Raw genomic sequence first — 20,998 nt, forward strand, 5'->3', positions numbered from 1 at the left:
TTTTTTTTTTTTTTTTTTTTTTTTTTTTTTTTTTTTCTTTTCTTTCTTTTCCTTTTTTCTCTTCAAATTGGATTATTATTGATTGAAGATATGATAATGACGTTATAGGCGTTAAATCAATGTTATTGTAATTAATTTGATAGTATTGCTCTCTGTTCATGGTATGTTCAAAATTTAATATAATTTAAATATGTTACGCAGGATAGGAATGTCATATCAATAGGAGGATACTTCTTATACTATGTTTCATAAACTCGAATGCTCTAAAGAATGAAGATAATCCATTGACTATGAGTCTGAATCAAGATCATTATTAAGAGGCGTAGTCGACCTAGTGTATAAATCGATGTATTATAACCTCTACTATAATCACAAGTACAATAGTTGATTATAACTACTATTGTTGTAGCGATGTAGTACGATATTTACTTCATATCATACCCATAGTTTCTATTGCTATAGTCGTCATTACTATAGCTATAGTCACATTGTTCATACTCAGGGTCAATCTTTGTCAATGTGTAATTTTTACCTATATAATGTTTATGTTTAATGTAATGTTTTTACTCTATTAATTTTATGCTTCACTTATATTATGTTTATGTTTAATGTTTTCACTTATAATATTGAAGTTAAGTTCAATCTTAGACGTGATAATTAAGATAAAATAAAATATTGTTTATGTAATCTTTTTTAACTCAAGTTCAAGATAATTATAATTAAAATAAAATAAAATATTGTTTATGTAGTCTTTGTTTAGGGTTGGGATATTTGAGTGTGTGGTAAAGAAACACACCCTACACTTTGGGAGTTTATATTCAAAATAATAAGATAATAAGCTTATCATGAAGATGATGAACTATTGAGGAAAAACATTTTGAAATAAGAAATTGAGAAATTGTTTTCAAAACGAAATTTATTTTATTTTAATTCTCAAAACAAATTTCATAAAGTTGGTTAAATGTCTCAAAATTTTTATTTTATGTCCATAATTGTTACAGAAATAAAGGGTATGCACTAAATTATAAAAAAAAAAATACTCTTAATTTTTTGTAAATTTTCTAAAGTTTTAATACCCGTTTTAACCTTTTATAAATATTAAAAGGTTTATAAATATTTCAAAACTATTATTGAAGCAGAAAAAAACAATATAAATAGTTTATAGTTAAATTAAGATCTAATAATTTTAAAATATTTATGAAATCTAAGTACAAGAACTAAAATTAATCTCTAGTCATGCTCAATACATAAGAAATTTAGAAAAATTTAGGCTAATCTTATCAATTCTAATTTCAGAAAATCTTAAAAATTGGTCATAGTTTATTGTTAATTTTCTAATGAAATCCATAGCGTTAAGTTGCAGGCTGTTGAAGCCTGTATTGGAGACTTGCAGTATTAAGAATTTGGAGTTTTTTCTCCCCAAAATTTTGACTGATCTATAGAAATCCATTTTCATTCCAAAATAATCTCGAAAATTTTTCGGATAACATTCAAAGGATATGAATCTGAGTCAAATTTCAATTCTAGATTGATAAAATGAACCGTACACACCAGCAAGACGATCAATCACTCACATTAGATCAATTCCAACTTCGGCTACAATCGATCTTGACCTGACATAAACCCTAAACCTCGAGAAACATCTTAACAGTTTATGAAACCAGAGATTAAAAAAAACAAAAAAAATCAAATCAGATGAGCTTGAAAGGAAGAGGCCAAGGAGTGGAACTAGGAACCTCGTTTTTGTCCTTGATCCGCTGAATCTTCTTCTCCTTCTTCGGCCTGGAGTTGCCGTACGAGCCTTTGAATATTTTCCCCTTCTTCGTCTTCTTGTCACCTCGTCCACAAAGGATCGGAACCAGTCCTTCCACCGCCATTGACGACGTTAGTGAAGGCGACCGGCGCTCCGCCGCCATCACTCCCCTAGCTACTGCGCCACACCACTGCATCATCGCCTTTTTGTTTTCCTTTGCAAGATTGGTTCAGAGCCCAACAACTGTAATGAAGGAGGCAAAAAGGGTGTAAAATATGTCGAGTGTATTGGAAAATATGGGCTGGGCCTTTAGCCCATTAAGGAAGCCCAACTTTTCGTAGCCACATCATTTCATTGTTAGCTTAAATTAACATATTGTGTAGCATCAAATAATGAACAAATTGGAAAAACACGTTAGAGTGTGGAAACTTTCTCCAAGCAGACGCGTTTTAAAGTCTTGAGGGGAGGGGAAGTTCAAAAGGGAAAAGTCCGAAGAGGACAATATCTACTAACGGTGGACCTAGGTAACGACAAATGAAATTAGAGCCAGACACCAAATGGTCTGCTAGTAAAGACACTGGACCCTAAAGAAGAGTGGATTGTGATGTCCCACATTGGTTGGGGAGGAGTGTGCTCTCTTTAGACAGAGAATGTGGGAGGGACTCGAAGGGGGGTGGATTGTCATGTGTCCCATGTTGGTTGGGGAGGAGCAACATGCTCTGTTTAGACAGAGAATAAGAGAGGGACCCGAACGGGGTGGATTGTCATGTTCCACATTGGTTTTTTTTTTTTTATTTTTGTTTTTTTTATTTAAAGTTCATTTCTTTTCGAGTTGAATGAGACTTACTTCCACTTAACATCTCGAAATATAACAAGTGCCTTAAACTAAGTTTCCTTCCTATCTTGGAACTGATGTACTATGAACATTGTTTAATAAGTATTGAGCGGTCCGGTCCTGAAAGCATACTTCCATAAGGACACGAGTAAAAGATAAATTATTCAACATATTTCTAACCATATACATTAAAATACGAATACGCCAACACCATTTTGTTGCATTGTTCTGCCCACTCTAGCACTCTTGACACACTTGCAAAGTCTTCGATAAACTCTTGGGTTCATTCTCTTGACTGTCTGGTCCGACTAGATGCACAAAGTGTGGCTCTAATACCAATTGTCAAGGTCCTACATTTTTTACCGTGCAGCGTCGTGATCTTGACACGATCACAACCAGCCTTAAGGGGAATTAAGCCCCATATATATTTTTCGTTCTGGCTTTAGCTTGGTACTACTCTTGGCCAATTTGCATACTTTTTGAGTGACGAATAACGGTACACCTCACGAGGTGTGGCTCACAAGCCAACCACGATATTACTCTTCGCGGTACTAAATACTATGGAAGCGGAGTCTAGTTAGCTTGTTATTGACTTGCTAGAAAACAAACGTGCTTTAGACGAATACAAAAACTTGTGCACACTATCTACGGGCTATCCCCCTTCAGACCTATTTTTGTTGTTTGCCCATCTTGAACTCGGCCACTGAGACTCGCAATGTAGACGTGGCTATTCAGTGTTTGCCATAGCTGTGGGTGAGGCTGACTCTTTCTACAGACACTCACCTGACGACTATGGACTTAAAAGGAGCACTTTTCCCCCGTTGTGGCCAACCTGGCCTCAATGTGTGTATCCTCTGAGTTGCACAAGGTGGGCTCGTAAGCCCGACCACGACATCTTCTGGTCGCATCATGACACTCTTCTATATTAGCTCGTATGTGGCTGGATGAGCGTCTCTTGAGGGACGCCGCTTTGCTTGTCATGACGTGAGGGTAATAACCTACTCTCTTTCATAGTATGGTTGTGACATTCTCCCCCACTTAACTTAGTCATCGTCCTTGATGACTTACTCGGGACACAATCGTATTGCAGATCGTGACATTAAGCACGCGACACGACTTCTAGAAAATTAGTAAATTATGGTCGGAGTTTGTTCCTAAATTCTTATTAAAATTAATTGTTTTTTTTTTTAATTTGATCTTAAAAAAATATATATCTCAATTTAATAACTTTAATTCCCCTCCACTCCAGCTTCACCCGAGAACCATTTGTTTCAGTCTCACAGAGCTTAATTTTGTGATGGAGATGGCTCTCTCCCGCCTCCTGATCTCAAGAAGATCAACCTGGTCCATCAAATCCATCCCAACCTAATCTTCACCTTTCATTCTTCCTTTCTTCCTTCTCCCTCTCGCCGCCGATAGAGCTTTCCGATCCCACCCGCCGTTATTCCCTTCAATGAAGCTCTCTGGCGCCACTTCTCTCTCATGGAGCCGTACTGTCTCCCATTCTATTCGTATCCCTCAACACCTTGCGGTAAGTGTTCGATTCTCGTGATCTCATTTATTAGCTTTGCTTCGGCGTTGAGGAGTTTGTGGTTTCTCTGTTCTTCTTACTTTAAATTCTCCTTTTGCTTGAAGATATGTGGCAAGAGACTTCAGGTTTTCTGCGCCATTGATGAAACAGAGATGGTATGTTCTTGAATTTCTGTGTTTATGTTTTATTGTAATTGAGAATTGTAATGTGTGTTAATTTGAAGTCAGTTTGTTGATCGTATTTCCTGTGTTTGATTATTGTTTTCCTATATTTTTTTAGCTATTGTTGTTATTGATCGTATGGGGCTAGGTAATTTGAGATTTCGTAATGAAGCTCTATTGACTAAATGGTTGTGGCGTTTTCCATTGAAGTAGAAGTATGGTCCTCACTCTCTCTAGTGAGCCTTGGTTTGTGGGTTTATAGGCACTTTCTAGAGTTCTTCGAAGGCCATCTCTTGGGACTTTCCCATCTTTTCTAATTCTGTGAAGTGCTCAGTTGGAGATGGTTCAAACACTCTAGTTTTTGGAGGACTATGGGTTGGGTGATTGTGAGATACTACATCGGATGGAGAGGAGAACGAAACATTACCTTATAAGGGTGTGTGAACCTCTCCCTAATAGATGCGTTTTAAAATCGTGAGGCTGCGAGCGATATGTAACAGGCCAAAGTGGACAATACCTGCTAGCGGTGGGTTTGAGTTGTTAAAAATGTATAAAAGTCGATCACCGGACGGACGGTGCGAGGCATTGGTCGGAGTAGGGCTAGACTTTCTCCATAGTAGATGCATTTTAAAACTATGAGACTGACGACGATATGTAACAAGCCAAAGCAGACAATATCTGCTAGCGGTGAGTTTGTAACAGCGCTGTTACAGTGATAGTTCTTTTTGTACTTTGTTCCCTTGCTTGTACCCCCTTTCCTCCTTGAGGTTGTGTCCCATAGCTTGGTCTTTTAATTTTGGTTTTCATCCTCTTTCGAACAGGGAATCATGTGAGTATCTGCTCTTTTTTCTTTATTGGGAAACTTCCATATTCATCTGACTAGATGGCATATTCGTTTTTGGTTCCTTAATGCCTCATACGTGTTCCCTTGTTCATTTTTGGTTATTTCGGGTAGCCATTATGCTTCTAGAAATTCAAGGTTGAAATTTTGAAGGTCATTTTCTTAGTTAGGTCTGTGGTTTTGGTTAGGTCCTATTTTTTTAGTTGTTTTTCAAGCCCTTTTGTGTTCTTTCATTTTTCTCTGCTCAATTTCTTGTTTTAAAAAATTGTTACAGAAAAATCAGCTCACTGTATCAATAACTGGAGCTACAGGCTTCATCGGTAGAAGACTTGTGCGACGGCTAAATGCAGGTTATATTCTATACATCAAGCTAGACATCTCGAAAAACCAAAGACATCAAATCTTGCTCTTTTTTTTTTACCCCATAGTTTGTATCTTTAAGCTTCCCGCTCCAATCTGCTTCTCACAATGTAGTAGATAAACGACTGATTAAGAATTCTTTGATGTGTTTCTGGTCATAGATAACCATAATATTCGAGTTCTGACACGTTCTAAATCTAAAGCTGAGTTGATTTTTCCGGGTAAGAAGGTAATACATGTCAATCGTCTTTTTTTGTTTTACTGTATCATCTGAATCTTCTTCTGCTTAATTATTGAACTACATCCCACACTTTGTAGCTAGGGAATTTCCAGGAATCGTGATCGCAGAGGAGCCAGGGTGGAAAGACTGCATCCAAGGTTCAGATGGTGTTGTTAACTTGGCTGGGATGCCCATAAGTACCAGGTGGTCTTCTGAGGTTAGTACATATTTCCTATGGATTTTGACCCTTTCTAGCATGATTTATGGTCCCATATACTACACAAGCAAGTAATAAACTGTTCAGTTAAATACTATTTACATGTACGGTAATTAAAAACTAATCTTGGGATAGAGCTTAGTGTCACGGTCATGCTCGTTTAGGGCGTGTTGCTGATGCCGAACCCTTTATTTAATTTTGTATTGTATTTCCTTACTATTGTATTTCTATTTGTACGACTACTCGGCGAAATCATGTCTAGGCATGCCAGACCTGATTTGCCTCAAAACATACTATAGGGAGGTATGACTAGTTGTCAACTCCTCTCCCTGATTTTGTATGAACGTTCGACGAAATCACGTCTAGGTTTGCCATACTTGAATCGCCTCAAAATGTACTATAGGGAGATGTTGTGTTTCCTTTTGCTTATAGTTATATAATGTTGCTTTCAAATCTTCCCTCATTCTTACTTTCAAACTCGCTTTCGAAAATCTCTCTACCCCTGCTTTTTAAAACCTTCTTCTCAAAACAGAGCCAGAGGCTTGAGCATACGTTGTCCGGCCCTAGGTGACGCGAATCCCAGTTGGCTTGACTCACTCGGTGTTGGGAGTGAGTGCCGCATAATCGCAAAGTCCGTTGCCAAGAAAAGTGCGATTATGACAATTAGCATATTCACTAACTGAAAACCAGATCCTTTTTAGATGAACCGTCTTTGTAGAATTAGATTCAGGACGTGCTTTTGATCGGTCGATCTGACAGTTTGTAGTTGTATGTGAAACAACTAACATTATCTCTTACCCTACTGGTTTGACAATCTGAGAACTGTTTATATAATCTATAATATATAATTTGTGCCCATTGTAATACAGATCAAGAAAGAGATCAAGCAAAGCAGGATCAGAGTCACCTCAAAGGTAAGAAGTTATCGAACATAACTATAGAGTACTGCAAACAGTTTAAGGGACTTCTTTCCATTTCTAGCTTACAAATGCAAAATCTGATACATAGCAATATTTAATGCCTCGTTTACATGGTTACTTAACTGATGTGAAGGTTGTAAGGTTAATTAACAATGCGCCAGATGCTGCTCGCCCTACTGTTCTTGTTAGCTCAACTGCTGTTGGTTACTACGGTACGTGTTTCTATCTGATTTACTCGACTCCATCTCGAAAAACTATCTGAAAGAACAGATCACACTATTTTATTTCGTTTTTTTTTTCATCCTTTTCGTATTGGGACTGCCCAGTTTCTCAGTTTTGATGTGAGAATCATATAATCTTCTATTGGATCACATACATAATCTAAACTTTACTCCTTTTGCTCTCTCTCTCAGGCACAAGTGAAACAGCAATATTTGACGAACGAAGCCCATCCGGAAACGATTACTTGGCCGAGGTGAGGAGAGTAGTTAGATAGAGCTAATTAACGAGCGATTTTATTTGTTTTTCTTCGTAAACGAAGATGAAAAGAGTTAAAGCACAATCTTTCGCTCGTGTTTCAACCAAATTTCCATCAATAATAGAGCATAGTGACAATTCTGGGTCCTTTTTTTAATCTTTTGTAGTTCAAGCTTGTGATGGGAACTGTTTTGCCACAAGTATCTTAAGATAGAGCTAGTAAAACTTTGTATCATCAAAATGGAGTCATGAAATTATACATCATCCTGTAATTCACTCGACCGTTCTCTAGTGTGAGCGGTTTATCGACGAGTATTAAGATTTCCTTCTTTTTGTTATTGAAATTCTTCACCATCTTGTCTACCTTCATTCGGGTGTTTGCTTAAGACAGTGATTTTCCAGGTTTGTAGGGAATGGGAAGCAACAGCCCTGGGAGTAAACAAGAATGTCAGAGTGGCTCTTATTCGTATAGGCGTTGTTCTTGGTAAAGGTGGTGCTTTAGGTATGGAAAAATTCTTAATTATTAGGTTTAATTTGTTAGCTTTTTTCCACTTTGTTCGAAAACACGTTTATTTTGGTCGTCGTACTTTTTAAACGTTATCATTCTCGTCCTTTTGTTTTACTTTTTATTTTTTCTTTTTTAAATCACAGTTTCGACCTAATTTTCCACTCTGACTAATTTTTCTAAAAATTATCGTACTTTTGTGTTATAAGGATTACTTTTTCTAAAGATTCTCGTCTTTTATAGGGACTAAAATAGAATAAACTTTAGACCAAATAGACCATTATAAACAAAACAAAATATTAAATTTAATTATTATATAGTTTGTTAAATCAGCTTTCCACATTAAATTACTTGAAGTTGAAAAGGTCTATGTTAATTTCTAAATCTTTTTTATTTTTAATTTTTTGAATCCATATTTATCTGTGTGCATTTGCAGCCAAAATGATCCCCCTCTTCATGATGTATGCTGGAGGTCCATTGGGATCTGGAAAACAATGGTAATACTCTCCCCCAAGACTCCATTATACATTTTTTTTTTATTAAAATTACAAGTTTGATCCCTATAGTCAGGGGATAATTTTAATCCCTATGATTTGAAAAGTTCATTTCTAATTTTTGTTTTAACAAAATATATTTCTTTTTTTGACTTAATATTGAATTTTATAGTAAAATGAGTTTGCAGGTTTTCCTGGATCCATTTGGATGACATTGTGGACCTAATATATGAAGCACTGATGAATCCATCTTATAAGGGTAATAAAATTTTAATTATAAAAATTAAAATAAAAAAAAAACGCAGAATTAGCCTTATTTAAAGCTAATCATGTATTATTTATGGACAAAAACAGGTGTAATAAATGGAACGGCACCTAACCCGGTTAAATTGTCTGAATTATGTGAGCGGTTGGGAGCCGCCATGGGCAGACCTTCATGGCTTCCCGTACCTGACTTCGCCCTCAAAGCCGTCCTTGGAGATGGAGCTTCTGTGGTCACTCTCTCTCTCTCTCTTTTATCCCTTCCTTTTCACTCTTTAAATTAATCCTATAAACCATAGGCCTCTATTAGAACCCTACAACTTCTTAGACAAGAAGTTCTAAGCTCAAAGACGTAATGAACAATTTCTAAGGAGTTTCATAAAGTTCTTAGTAAATAGGCTGATTAATTCAGGCCAATTTGTTAGCCTCAGATCAATAAGAACACCTGAATTTCTTGCAGGTTTTGGAAGGGCAAAGGGTAGTGCCTGCGAGAGCCAAGGAATTGGGGTTTTCATTCAAGTACCCGTCTGTGAAAGACGCACTCAAGGCCATTCTTTCCCAAGGGAATCAAATATAAAATCTGAAGAATAGTAGCATCATCTTCCATTTATATATATATATATATATATATCATAACACACTATTGAGGAGGTCGATTTTTTGTTCAGTAATTTGATTTTTGGTTTTGGTTTCGGTTTCCCGCTCAAATGAAACGGAATGGGAAGGTCATAAATATATGATTGGGAGGTTTAAGGTATGTAGTAATTTTTATGCTATAAAGTCTCGTAATTAATTATTTAAGTTTTAATAGTAATTTTTATTATTTTATTTGTAATTTAATTGTTATTGATGGTATGAAAATTCAAATTCAAAGTTTTTAATGTAATCTTGAACAATATGTGGTTTACTTACAAGAGGATTAATTAAAGAGTCCATAGTATATGAATAATGTTGAGTGCCTTATCTTGGCAACACTATTGATACGGCCCACTTTATAATCGTTACAAATGATTTGATCTAAATCATTCATGTGGAGGACATATAAATGGGGTATCCTATACCATGAGTTTGTATAAGATTGGATCAAGAAATATTTAATCACTCCTTATAAATCCATTAATTGAGAAAATTAATATTCCGATCATATGATACTCAATCTTAATCCTGAGTGAGTTATGAACTAATTTTCTTGGGTTATATGGTTGGTGAGGGCTTAAGGACTTGTCATTTAATTTACATGGCTGGAAATTTCCATGGTGGGCTTGTCATTTAATTTACAGGGTGAAAATGACTAAACATTTAATTTCTAAATCACTATTTTAGTAAATTCAATATGCCTACCATTTTGGGACTTAACCAAATAGGGAGTTTCCAAGAGGGACTTAGTATATAATTAGATCATAAACAAATTGTTCATTAGAGAATCTAGTACTAAGTGAAAGATATAATTAGGGTAAAACGGATTTTTAACCCATAATGACTTGAATAATAGAATCTCACCCTCTCATTGGCCTGAGAGATTTGATTTATGATCGGAAGCTTGTAATAGTTATATCAATGGACATAACTTGTCCTACTACATAAGAGTGCAACTCTATATCTATAATGGAGTGACCTATAGTTAATGAATGAAAATTAATTAATTAAATAGTTTAAAATTTGAATGAGATTCAAATTAGTTAAATATATATTAAGGATATCTTATAATATATGGTAAGGTATAACATCCTAATATATTAAATATGCAAATATTTTCCAAGTGGAGGACCCCTCGGGTTGAGTCAAACACACATCAATCTCTCCCACTTTCTCGAGAGAATGAAATTACATCTCTAAAGAATTCTCGAAACTATTATTCTCCCATCCTTTAGGAATTTTCATTCAAGAGACTTCCACAAGCATTGACATTATGTTCGAGCCATAGCAAGAAAGATTTCATGGAATGTTAAAGAGTTTTTGCAGGATTGAAAAACTTCAACGACTTGCAAGCTATTAATTCATAATAATCGAGTTTCTATTAATTCATAATATAATCAAAGGGTTCCAATGCTTCCGCTCCGCTACGTGAATGTCATCAACAACTTGAGCCTAAATTATATATATACGTGATATATATTCAACCCCTAAGCGAGTACCTTTTGCCAGAGAAGGGCTGGAATTTAGGTACTTCCTTTTCTGGCTGCTCTTGTTTACTCTCCTTTGTTGCTTCCTACAAAAATGGCAAAAGAGAATCGGTTATTTTTATTCATTTTTTTAATAATGTAACGCTAGTGCGAAATAAGATGATAGGAAGAAATGCAAATTTTAATTTTGAAAGTTTGATCAACAAATAAAATAACTTCTCCAAAACTCGCCAATTTTAACAAAAATTTGAACATTAGAATCACCTGCTTTATAGTTCATTGAATGGATATAGTAATATATATTTTTTAATGATTTTTTTTTTCACCATAATGATAAATGCTAAGTGAGTACCTTTGAAGTTCCTTTAGGATTTTGATTAGCATTTTGTCCAAATACCAACTTTCCCTGAGCCTGACGAGTTCCATTGACTGAGCTAGATCCAGCAGACTGTTGTGAAGGGCCATGTCTACTAGTAGCACCGGATAGCTTCTCCTCAGATGACTTAGCAGATGAAATAGGCTGGGACTGGTGACTTGAAGATTTACCATCCAAACGTCTTCCTGTTCCCGTGAAAGCACTAAATTTAGGTTCAGCTTCTTCTGCTTGAGCTTCTGCAACTGCAAGAGTTCAATGAGAACTTGACAGACTGCCTTGTTCCTAAATGCATACCTTCCAAGTTTTGTTGCAGCAAATGTGAAAATTAATTTAAATGGGTAAGCACTATACCTAAACATAGTAATCAGTGGCCTTGTTCAACGAGATTACTAAACACTACGCCGTGAACAAAAGAGTCCAAGAAAAGAAGGGCCAAACCAAAGAAATGGTCTCCAACGAGATTACTAAATACTACGACATCAGGCAACTAGAAAACTCAATCTACAGTAAGGTTACAAGCTAATAAACTGCTTGGATAAAATATCAACTTCATAAGCGTTGATCAAATGAGAGAAATCGCCAAACTGATAAAAAGAAAAACAGAAAAACAACAGAAGCAGCACTAAATTGCAGTAAGAATTGGAGAAAAAGAGTAAAAGTTATGCACCTTGCTCCCTCCCCCTGATTGGTGCAGTAGGCTTCTCTGGTTCCTTGTAATCCAGGGGAGGTGCAAAATCCACCTCACAATCTGTCTCAATGATACTTATTGCATTGGATGGCTTTGTTTCGACTATGTCAATGTAATATTTCTTGTTGTTATATGCCACCATAATACTGCCCCCAGTGGTGAGGCAAGAAAAATTCCTGAGTGTAGTCTCTAAGCTGTGTGAAAAAAAAAAATAATATGTTGTGTGAAACAAACTTCATCACACCAACCCTTAGAGATACAGATAGAGAAATCACATGTGATCTACCTAAACAAAAAAGAAAGACCACCACCTTCCCCATTAAGACTATGAAAGAGTTCAAAAAAGTGTTTGCGAGCAATGTTCTAAAATTGAACATTTCCTTCACTACCAAGCACAGACAATTTTTCTGTTTTATAAAAAAATTAGCTTTCATTTGTCCTGTCACTTGTGAAATCAAGTATGGACAGTTTGAAAATACCAATTTGATATTGACCATAGAACTTTCTCAAGGGTACTTTTATCAAGTAACTAATGTCCTTGAAAGACCAAAAGAACTTCCAAGCAGGCTGTAGTCAATGCATTCTTTCATACGTATAGATTTGGACTAGCTTGCATGCACCTTAACTATTCCTAATAATCAATAGTCTAATCCTAAAACATACATTTGATGTCAAAAAGTTTTCCCGTAGTACTCAATGTTCCAAGTGACACCTGAGCTTTTGAACTCATAACTTCAAAGACATTTGAGAAGCTTTTTATTTTAACCATTGGATCAACGCCAACGCATGGTGAGCACTTTGATGTTCAAGATTTTGTGTACTTATTGGGCTTAAGGTAAAAATATACGTGACATCGGCTAAATTAACAGAGGTTAGCGCATTGGTGTTCAAATTAAATAAGTGGCAGAGGATTTCAACTTTAGAACACATTCCTATGTACCCAATCTGGAAATACTAATAAGTAGCGAACAACACTAGACACATGAACCAAAACTTGAAAAGTTAGCTCACATTGCTTTTGGATTGGAGATATCCAAGAAGTCCTTTGTATGAGGTTGTAATTTAACATAAGTTCCCTTTGGAAGAGTGACATTCTTCACATGCAAGAGGTCTCCTTCTTGTAAAAGCATGTTCTCCATCATCTGAAGGGTAAACAATTAGAAGAATCCTCGGATGAAAAGTAAGACAGAGCTAATAACACCTGGGATACATATAACGCAAGAGAAATATGGACCCTACCCAATAAGGCATATAAATCCTGCCTTCTTCTGCAACAAACTCCAATACCCCACAATGAGAGACTCGCTCAGTGTCATCATTTCGAAGCTCAAATAACATTGGATAATCAATTTGTAATGAAGCTGTATGGGTTTATGTTTAAAATGCAGTCAACTACAATGAGAAGAACCATAGATAAAACAGGCATACAAAAATTAATTTTAGACATATGCAAACAAACCAAGGCGATCAAGGGCTGATGGAGGCATTATAACTGGGAAAAAAAAAAGAAAAAAGAAATAAACAACATGAGAGATAAAGAAGATGAAATTGAAAAATACTTTATGAAGGACATAGAAACTAAACAATAAAAATGGTAAAAACAGAATATCTTACTTCTATCTCCAGTTTCAATGTGTGGCTGCAGGATGAAAAGATTAACTCAAATTAGAAGAAACTATCTATTTTGGAAGAAAGAAAACAGTTCAGTTTTATGCATGCAAAAACAGATACTTGAAAGGCCTTTTAAGATGAAAAGCAACATTCCAATATATATTTACCTTCTACTGTATTGACCTACAAATTAGAGACATGAGCAGCAGTTGTGTGATATTACGTGAAATTCCAAGCTTTTAAAAAAATTAATGCAAGAGCAATGCTTATTACATGCTCACGCTTCAAACAAATAAAGAGCATATTGCAACTGCTGCCTACATTTAATTTCTAGCATGAAGAAGTCCTTTGATATGCATACTAATTACTAAACAATGAAAATGCAATGAAGCCAAGAACCTCCTCAAACGCCAAGTGAGAACATTTCTAAAAATGGTGATAGATGTAGAGGGTAGTCAAACCTTATCAATAAATGATGCAGAGAAGCATTGATATCTTTGCTCAAATGATGCTCCACGATAACCATAGCCATCATACCCATCAAAATACTGCACATGCAGAAAGATAGAGAGAACATTAATTGCAATATGACTACAAAAGCTAACCAATCTCTTTTTTTAGAAAAATGTAATTATATCTTCACAGTAAGAACCCTCCTAAGATGGAGAGTTGAAGGCCAGTGAATTGCAGAAATAGTAACAACGTAGGCACAGTTAGAGTAAAGTGTAAACTTCAACGAACGTCAATTGTTTAAGTAACAAACTGCTTCTACCAAGTGAGAGTATAAATCGAAAAGAAATTTAGGGGGGGAAAAAAAAACTGGAGTGGTATGATCATCTACCAAAAATCATAGCAGTTAGCAGGTTTCAGAGAGCAGAAATAAATATCAAACATTTGGATAAATCAAGTTGCGTTCCACAGCCAGAACAAGCAACACGTCTTAGGTCTAGGATTAACACAACGCACTAATGTAGTTATCTAAAAGCAGAAAGCAGCGATTTCTTAAATTGAGGGAAAGTAGAACCTTCTGTGGGTCGATGAAATTCAAATCCTCATCATAAACATTGAGATAATTTCATAGCTTTTCTTTATTTTCTCATCACACAGATAATATAAGAATCCAATGCCGTTTCACATAACGTCAGAGATTCTATTTTTAACAAGCTGAAAAGGGCATGCATACCATTTTATAGAGCTTTTATAGAGTTCCACAACGGATAATTAACCTCTTACAGGCTCCCAACGGACCGACGAAGAACTGCATGTTGTAAAATATGTGAGAAAACCAGATGTATGAAAAGTAAAAAATCATAAACCTCGGCATAACTTAAACCGCTTAGTAGCTATTATAAGAACATCTCTTGCATCAAACTGATTCATCACCAAAACAGCAGTAAAAATAAAAACAAAGAAAGAAAGCAAATCCTCACTTCCATTCCGCTTCAATGTCAAACATGAAACAAAAGATACAAAGAAAGAAACAAAAACCAAGGCAAACTATACCATAATATGAAAAAATTTCAGAACTCGCACCAACAACAACCAATCAATAGCAAACCAAAAATCAGACTGAATGCACCTTAAGTTGCTATGTTTATCTTTCTTCGGCCACAGGTAACAAACAACTTATATTTCCGATAAAAGAAACACAAAATAATCCTAATAAAAAACGAATGCGTTTATACATACGAAAAAACGCAAAGATAAGGAAAATTCAAATTTTCGGCCACTCAGCTTTCTCAGCAAGCAAACGACCAGAACATCATCTTAACTATCATAGAATTCGAATCTTATATATGCAAGACATGACAATACTTCAGCCGTACCGGAGACGAACAACGGAGAAGCAAGACGCCGATGAACGATCGGTCGCTGGAGGAAGCGCAGAGAGGGAGAAGGAGACCGTTTGATCGGTTTGATTGGTTTGATCGTTTAAGCATCAGATTTAGAAACCCGAGATACTAAAAGCAAACCAGATGCTCGAATTCGTATTCGCCACGCTATGTATCTTTTGGGCCTGGGCCTGAACCTGGGCCTAATATTGGGCCGATTCTTTTGCAAAGCCCAATTAGTTGCAGCACACTTAGGACGTTAGACGGAGTCTGCTAAATTTTTTTAAATTTTACTTTTTTTTTTAGAATATTAAAATGTTTGAAAGATTATTATTTTTTATTGCATTTAATACATTAGTGGATTTAAGAAGATTACAAACCACTAAAAATATATCACATTAAACCAACTGAGGTTGGTTCAATTCATTCATAAGTTATCCTAAAATTAGATTTGATTAAATCAGCGACCCGTTAGTTTTTTAAAAAAGGAAAAAAAAATTACCATTTAATTATATAATGTATTTATTAAATTTTTTAATTATTATTTTTATTATTTATTCTTCTATAACTATTTAAAATAACTTAGTTGAAAATATTAATTAAAAGTTTGAAATAAATAAATATTTTACTAACCTTTAATTATATAGGTGGGATTGATTTGAGTTTTTTAAAAATAGGCACAAATTGAATTGAGCTAAAAAAATGTACTTCCTTATATTTGTATACAAAAATTTAATTATAAATATTGGATATTGTCATCAAATTGAATAACAAACCTCATAAACACTTCCTTATATTTGTATATAAAAATTTAATTATAAATATTGAACATGGTCATCAAATTGAATAATTAATTATACATGTTAGGTCAACAATAATTTATTAAATGATAATATGATAATAATAATAATAATAAAGTGTAAAATAATAAGAAAGAAAAAAATATAAATAAAAAATAAAGGAAAAAATAATGTGAGGAGAGTTCATAAAAATTAACCCACCATGTTGATTATGAAAAGCCAAACACGGAAAAACACTTGAATGTGATCAAGGTTCAGATAGTTCTCCATAAAAGGAATAAGTACGATATAAGAATCGTGAAACGATAAAATCAATAGAAAGTATAAGTTTGTAAGAGAACAATTATCTGGTTCATAAAATAGTTTAATAGAATTTTTTATAAAACTTTTTAAACTTTTAAAACCAAATGAATTTAAGTATTTTTTTAAATTCATAAATTTATTTTATTTTGTCTTTAACCACACAGTAAAGATAAACATAAAGTAATCCTAAAATCCGACATTTAGTAAATGAGAGATATATAAATGATCTGATATCACATTCAAATGAAAACAATTGAGAAGATAAGATGCCTAAGAAAATATTAGAATAATTGAAAGTCACTACTTGTATTAACAATGTGCACCTTTCTTTTCGGTGACTTAATCATAAAAATTTTATGGTTCAACATAAACTCACACTAATTTTGTGCCAAATTCGAGATTCTAATATGAATGCGAGACATGAGACGCTAAAGGTAGAATTCAGACCATGGGCCTGTTCTTGATGCTTGCAAGGATAGCTTAAAGAAGCATCAACTATAATAGTTGGATGTATTTAGTGCCCTTTTATTGAAATCCTAATAACATTAGTTTGGAAGAAAACACTTCATGTAAAAGCACGCCTGATCGAGCTAATAATATCGCTCATCTTTCTTTAAGATCAGTTGCCGATCAATTTCAACACATTTAGAACATTTGAGTATTATTTCATCTTTCAAAAACAACTTAAATCACTATTTCCTACGCAATTCCTATCTAGCCTCTTTCTTGTTCGATAGGGACTTACTAAGAAACCTAGGAAGAGTGTGGAGCGTCCAAACAAACACCGTTGTTATACCAAAGACATCGAAAAAACCGGAGAGTTCGGAAGAGAATTTCGAAGTGTTTTTATTTTCGGCTTGCAAAAGAGGACATGGATCTACTCAATAGAACTATTTACCGTACAGATGAAAATATTCGAACTTTTAATCTCTTCCTCGAAAGTTTATAACCAATAGAAGACACTGAAACTAGTTCATGAGAATCCAAACAAATCAGCTATCCAACTTGAATCCATCAGAATCAAACCAATCAATTATTTTCAATTCTATACTATAAACCCCCAATTGATTAGAGAACTATACTTCTAAACTGGTCGCAATTTTATTAAATTTTTCTGTTTCCATAATCAGCCTAATTAATCATTGAACGAGCATTCAGGCCACCAAATATATGGACTACAACTCCAGTGCAGTGCAGTGCAGTGCAGAAATTTTTTACACATGATTAAAATTACCTTGAGGGATTAAAAACAAGCAACCTAACTAATTAAGACAGACTTGAGAACATCACAATAGCTTAGTATATATATGGTATAATAGCAAACCGATTTCTCGGATAATTATCAAATTTACGAACATACCATCTATGAGTTTCCGCTGCAGCTAAGGCCAGATTTACCACCTGCAAACACCCAACAGAAGATTATTACCTTCTCCATCTTCAGTTCCAAGTATAGAAGTATGGTTGGTAAATATGAACAAACAGAAGAAAAGATCAAACTGCATTTTAATTCTCAGAAAAAATAAAAATCTCACCACAAATCCAAAAATTAGCCAGATTGTTAAGTCTTCTCCCCCACTAGCGACCACAAGTCCACCATATATAACCTTTAAAAGGGAAAGGACAAGAGACAAAACCGATCAGTAATAGCTAAGATTTAGTGACATACTTAAGTTCATGAGGGAGAAACTTACGATCTCAGCAAGATAGTGTGGAGAAGACACGATTTCGAACCAATCACCATGAGGAATTTTATACTCTTCACCTTGTTCTCCAGGTATCCGCAGCGAGGCCTAAACAAATTAACTTGATATGTATCAGTCAAATGAAGCTAGGATGTGAGTTTAAATGTATGGTGGCATTCATAAAGAAAGTTCACGCATAATACCCAATCAAGAAAATCTTTTGATTCCAACGGAAAAATGGTTCCATAAATAAAACCTTCAAACTCAAATCAGTTTTTCAATCGTTGTATTTTTCAATCTTTGTCTGATGAGAAATTTTTTTATCGCCTTCAAGATCTAAAAGCTGTGTTCTCTTTCAATACCAAACATTTTTCATTGTTGAAGATTCTGCCAATGATGAAAGAGAGCAACGTGAAATGAAGGCAGATTTGAACTACATCATCAAGATCATAAATCTGATATGTGAATAAACAATTTTGTATTGAAGAGGTGTACTGTACCAGAATCTGATGACAATGACACTGATGAATCCAACCCCAAAAGAATAAAGCTGCACCAATCCACTGACGCCACCCTAAATTTGCTAGAGGAATCACAGCATCCAACAGACTAACTTCAACATCTAGCATTTGCCCTTTGCCTTTAACAATGAACTGAGCTATCCCATTTGCAGCAAAATGATACACTTCCGTAATACAATTGCTACAAAGTGATAGAGGAGCTGCTGTGTAGAAACTAACCATAGAAAATATTAGAAATCAACATACCAAACCTCTAGATGTAAGGATTAAAACATAACAAATAACAACAAAAATCTAGCATATGTATGAAAAGTTTTAGAGCCCATCAAAAGAATGCAGCCTACCACATTCTTACATATGATTGATATAAAAAGCCAAATAAGTAAAAATTAAAGAAAATTCAAATTGATCCAAAACCTATTTCCCATCCTAAGATGCAAACAGAAAACAAATTCATATCCGGCTATTTTGGATGTAGAATGCAATTTTTGTAGGACAAGTGTAATACACATGGCTTACATGATGAAACGCCTAGATTTTCTATCTTAGTTCTAGTATTCGGTCATTCCACGGCATATTAAAGCAGCGCCCAAAATACCAAAACTAGCCATAGTAGAATCAGCGGATATGTATTGCAACAAAACCTAATAAAGAGAGCTACTTACAACAAGCCAGTTAAATATCCAAAGAAATGCATCCGAGCCGAGGGGCTATAGTTGAAAGTGTATATCGTTTCATAAAGACGTCTCAAAACTTGGACTTCCATTAATAAAAGCAGAAAAACAGCTTTCCACACCAGGAATCTGTGCTCCCTCCGAGATGAATGAGATTTTTGCCATGAAAATAGACTTGAACCTCCAGTCAACTGGCTGGTAATGGCAGGAAAGTTAAATGGCTCTGAGATTAACGGGGTTGATACATATGCATACATCCAAGTTGTTCCTAGCAATAATGCTGTCCAGATAACAGCCCACACATAGAAGTGGCAGAAGAATTTCTGAGGTACGGTGAATTTCTGAATTTGAAGAATATGGGTGAACAAGAGCATAGAATTTCAGAACTATTAAAATATAGGTTTAATTCCACAGCTTAAACGGTTGTGTTAATAATATCTATGTACTTATGCCTTGAATTTTCAATTTTGGTTCTAAAATATTAATGTCAAATACTCACAAATAATGATCTAAACTGATATAACGATGGATGGTATAAAGGAAGTCGCTTAAAGCAAATTAATAGTACTTTTTTTTTTATGTTCAACGACATGTGGGAGTGAAGTTAGAACCTTTGAAGTCTTAATCAATGATATATACCTTAACTAGTTGAGTTATGCTCACGTCGGTGGCAAAATAATAGTTCAACAAATTTTTGGTATACCCTCCCTAATCTTATCTAATTGACCAATTACCTTGTACCACTCACTACCACGCTCGAATCTCATTAATCTAATCAGTATGTAAACTCTATATTCAAATAGCAGTATTAACAACAGACTCATTTTTTTTAATTGCGAGTGTTCAGACAGTTCGTGCACATTTTGACCAAGTTCATGATACAAGTATCTGACCCCTCTACATTTGGTTACTAAGAAACAAGTCGATTAAATCAATTCCCTCCAAGCTTTTATGATTCTCATGATCCTTATAACTGTTAGGCCAATGATGGTTAACAGCAAACTTGTTAGAATCAAAATCCAACATTAATGACAAATAAAACTTTGGGGAGCCCGATTAAGTTTTAACTGTCCAGGTAAAATTTAGCACCAAACATACATTCTAACCAGAGAGGCTGGGGGAACATAAACAATCGAGTACATCGACAATTGACAATTCGACCACTTACCTTAGTAGAAGATTGCAAGATCTTCCCTCTCTTCGCAAACTCCAATATAGTTCGACGATACCAACTCAGTCTGGAGAAAGGTAAGAGAGCTAGAAGTATAGGCAATATTCCTGCAATCCAAGCAGCTCTGAGAAGCCAAACAATTCCGATCTCCATTTCGCTGAAAATCCAGACGGAATCAGAACAAATATGCTTGATTTTCGCAGAATTCTCGAGGAATGATGTCTGAAATGAAACCAACGTCGAACAGAAGTAGATTGACGCTGCGGAGAGACGAATTAGGGAAAGTTAAACAGAAGAAAAGAGACTGAGTCGTCATTTTGAATGATTCGCGACGTGATCGAGAGGATTTCTTCGGGAAATGCAAATGTAGATGCTAACAACGCCGTCTGTTCATTTACGGTTCGGTGAGTTTTGTCGGTCATGGTGGGGAATTTTGTAGGGAAAGCTCCGAATACACCTTTCAAATTAGGGTTATATATATATATTTTGTTTAATGAATTTATTTCTTTTTTTTTTTTTTTTTTGGTTCTTGCGGATGTGAGAATTTTGTGGTCGCAGGGTGAGTATTATATGACCTATCCAAAACCTACCAGAACCCGACCCAACCTAACCTAAATTATAAGAATTGGGTTGGGTTTT

The 20,998-nt window shown here is 35.0% G+C and overlaps 5 protein-coding genes across 15 annotated transcripts in view; 2 read left to right on the top strand and 3 right to left on the bottom strand.

Annotated features, from left to right (window-relative positions):
* LOC111469345 (kinesin-like protein KIN-7E) overlaps window positions 1–571 on the top strand; it is a 10,384-nt gene extending 9,813 nt beyond the window's left edge. For all 9 annotated transcript variants that reach the window (XM_023114598.1, XM_023114593.1, XM_023114628.1 and 6 more), the window contains one exon: window positions 207–571. The gene's annotated coding sequence lies outside the window, so the exon portion shown is untranslated. The remainder of the gene's footprint in view (window positions 1–206) is intronic.
* Window positions 572–1,463: 892 nt separating this feature from the next.
* Window positions 1,464–1,997, bottom strand: LOC111470248 (30S ribosomal protein S31, mitochondrial). The gene has a single exon (XM_023115807.1). It carries the CDS (start codon window positions 1,950–1,952, stop codon window positions 1,692–1,694), a length of 261 nt encoding a protein of 86 aa, XP_022971575.1. The 5' UTR covers window positions 1,953–1,997; the 3' UTR covers window positions 1,464–1,691.
* Window positions 1,998–3,849: 1,852 nt separating this feature from the next.
* LOC111469802 (epimerase family protein SDR39U1 homolog, chloroplastic-like) lies at window positions 3,850–9,337 on the top strand. The gene is made up of 13 exons (XM_023115236.1): window positions 3,850–4,119; window positions 4,224–4,274; window positions 5,396–5,471; window positions 5,643–5,702; window positions 5,800–5,918; window positions 6,788–6,832; window positions 6,972–7,050; window positions 7,252–7,313; window positions 7,718–7,817; window positions 8,257–8,317; window positions 8,503–8,573; window positions 8,669–8,808; window positions 9,036–9,337. Exons 1-13 carry the CDS (start codon window positions 4,042–4,044, stop codon window positions 9,150–9,152), a joined length of 1,059 nt encoding a protein of 352 aa, XP_022971004.1. The 5' UTR covers window positions 3,850–4,041; the 3' UTR covers window positions 9,153–9,337.
* Window positions 9,338–10,408: 1,071 nt separating this feature from the next.
* LOC111469892 (ubiquitin recognition factor in ER-associated degradation protein 1-like) lies at window positions 10,409–15,318 on the bottom strand. 2 transcript variants are annotated; one of them, XM_023115371.1, is made up of 10 exons: window positions 15,200–15,318; window positions 14,557–14,631; window positions 13,835–13,921; window positions 13,377–13,401; window positions 13,222–13,254; window positions 13,002–13,123; window positions 12,774–12,904; window positions 11,742–11,956; window positions 11,051–11,310; window positions 10,409–10,784 (listed from the first exon to the last, which is right to left on the bottom strand). In XM_023115371.1, the coding sequence occupies exons 2-10, from the start codon at window positions 14,557–14,559 to the stop codon at window positions 10,692–10,694; spliced, it is 969 nt and encodes a 322-aa protein (XP_022971139.1). In that variant the 5' UTR covers window positions 14,560–14,631; window positions 15,200–15,318; the 3' UTR covers window positions 10,409–10,691. The 2 variants fall into 2 exon arrangements, with proteins under 2 accessions (XP_022971139.1, XP_022971130.1); XM_023115362.1 differs by having other exon boundaries at window positions 11,051–11,316; window positions 15,200–15,317.
* A 2,054-nt stretch (window positions 15,319–17,372) lies between these two features.
* On the bottom strand, window positions 17,373–20,815 carry LOC111469837 (polyprenol reductase 2-like). Of its 2 annotated transcripts, XM_023115295.1 has the most exons (7): window positions 20,357–20,815; window positions 19,180–19,529; window positions 18,494–18,728; window positions 18,003–18,101; window positions 17,844–17,915; window positions 17,558–17,709; window positions 17,373–17,521 (listed from the first exon to the last, which is right to left on the bottom strand). In XM_023115295.1, the coding sequence occupies exons 1-6, from the start codon at window positions 20,510–20,512 to the stop codon at window positions 17,605–17,607; spliced, it is 1,017 nt and encodes a 338-aa protein (XP_022971063.1). In that variant the 5' UTR covers window positions 20,513–20,815; the 3' UTR covers window positions 17,373–17,521; window positions 17,558–17,604. The 2 variants fall into 2 exon arrangements, with proteins under 2 accessions (XP_022971063.1, XP_022971054.1); XM_023115286.1 differs by having other exon boundaries at window positions 17,373–17,709.
* Window positions 20,816–20,998: the final 183 nt, after the last annotated feature.

The sequence above is a fragment of the Cucurbita maxima genome, unplaced genomic scaffold (assembly GCF_002738345.1).
Source record: "Cucurbita maxima cultivar Rimu unplaced genomic scaffold, Cmax_1.0 Cma_Scf00002, whole genome shotgun sequence".
NCBI lineage: Eukaryota > Viridiplantae > Streptophyta > Magnoliopsida > Cucurbitales > Cucurbitaceae > Cucurbita > Cucurbita maxima.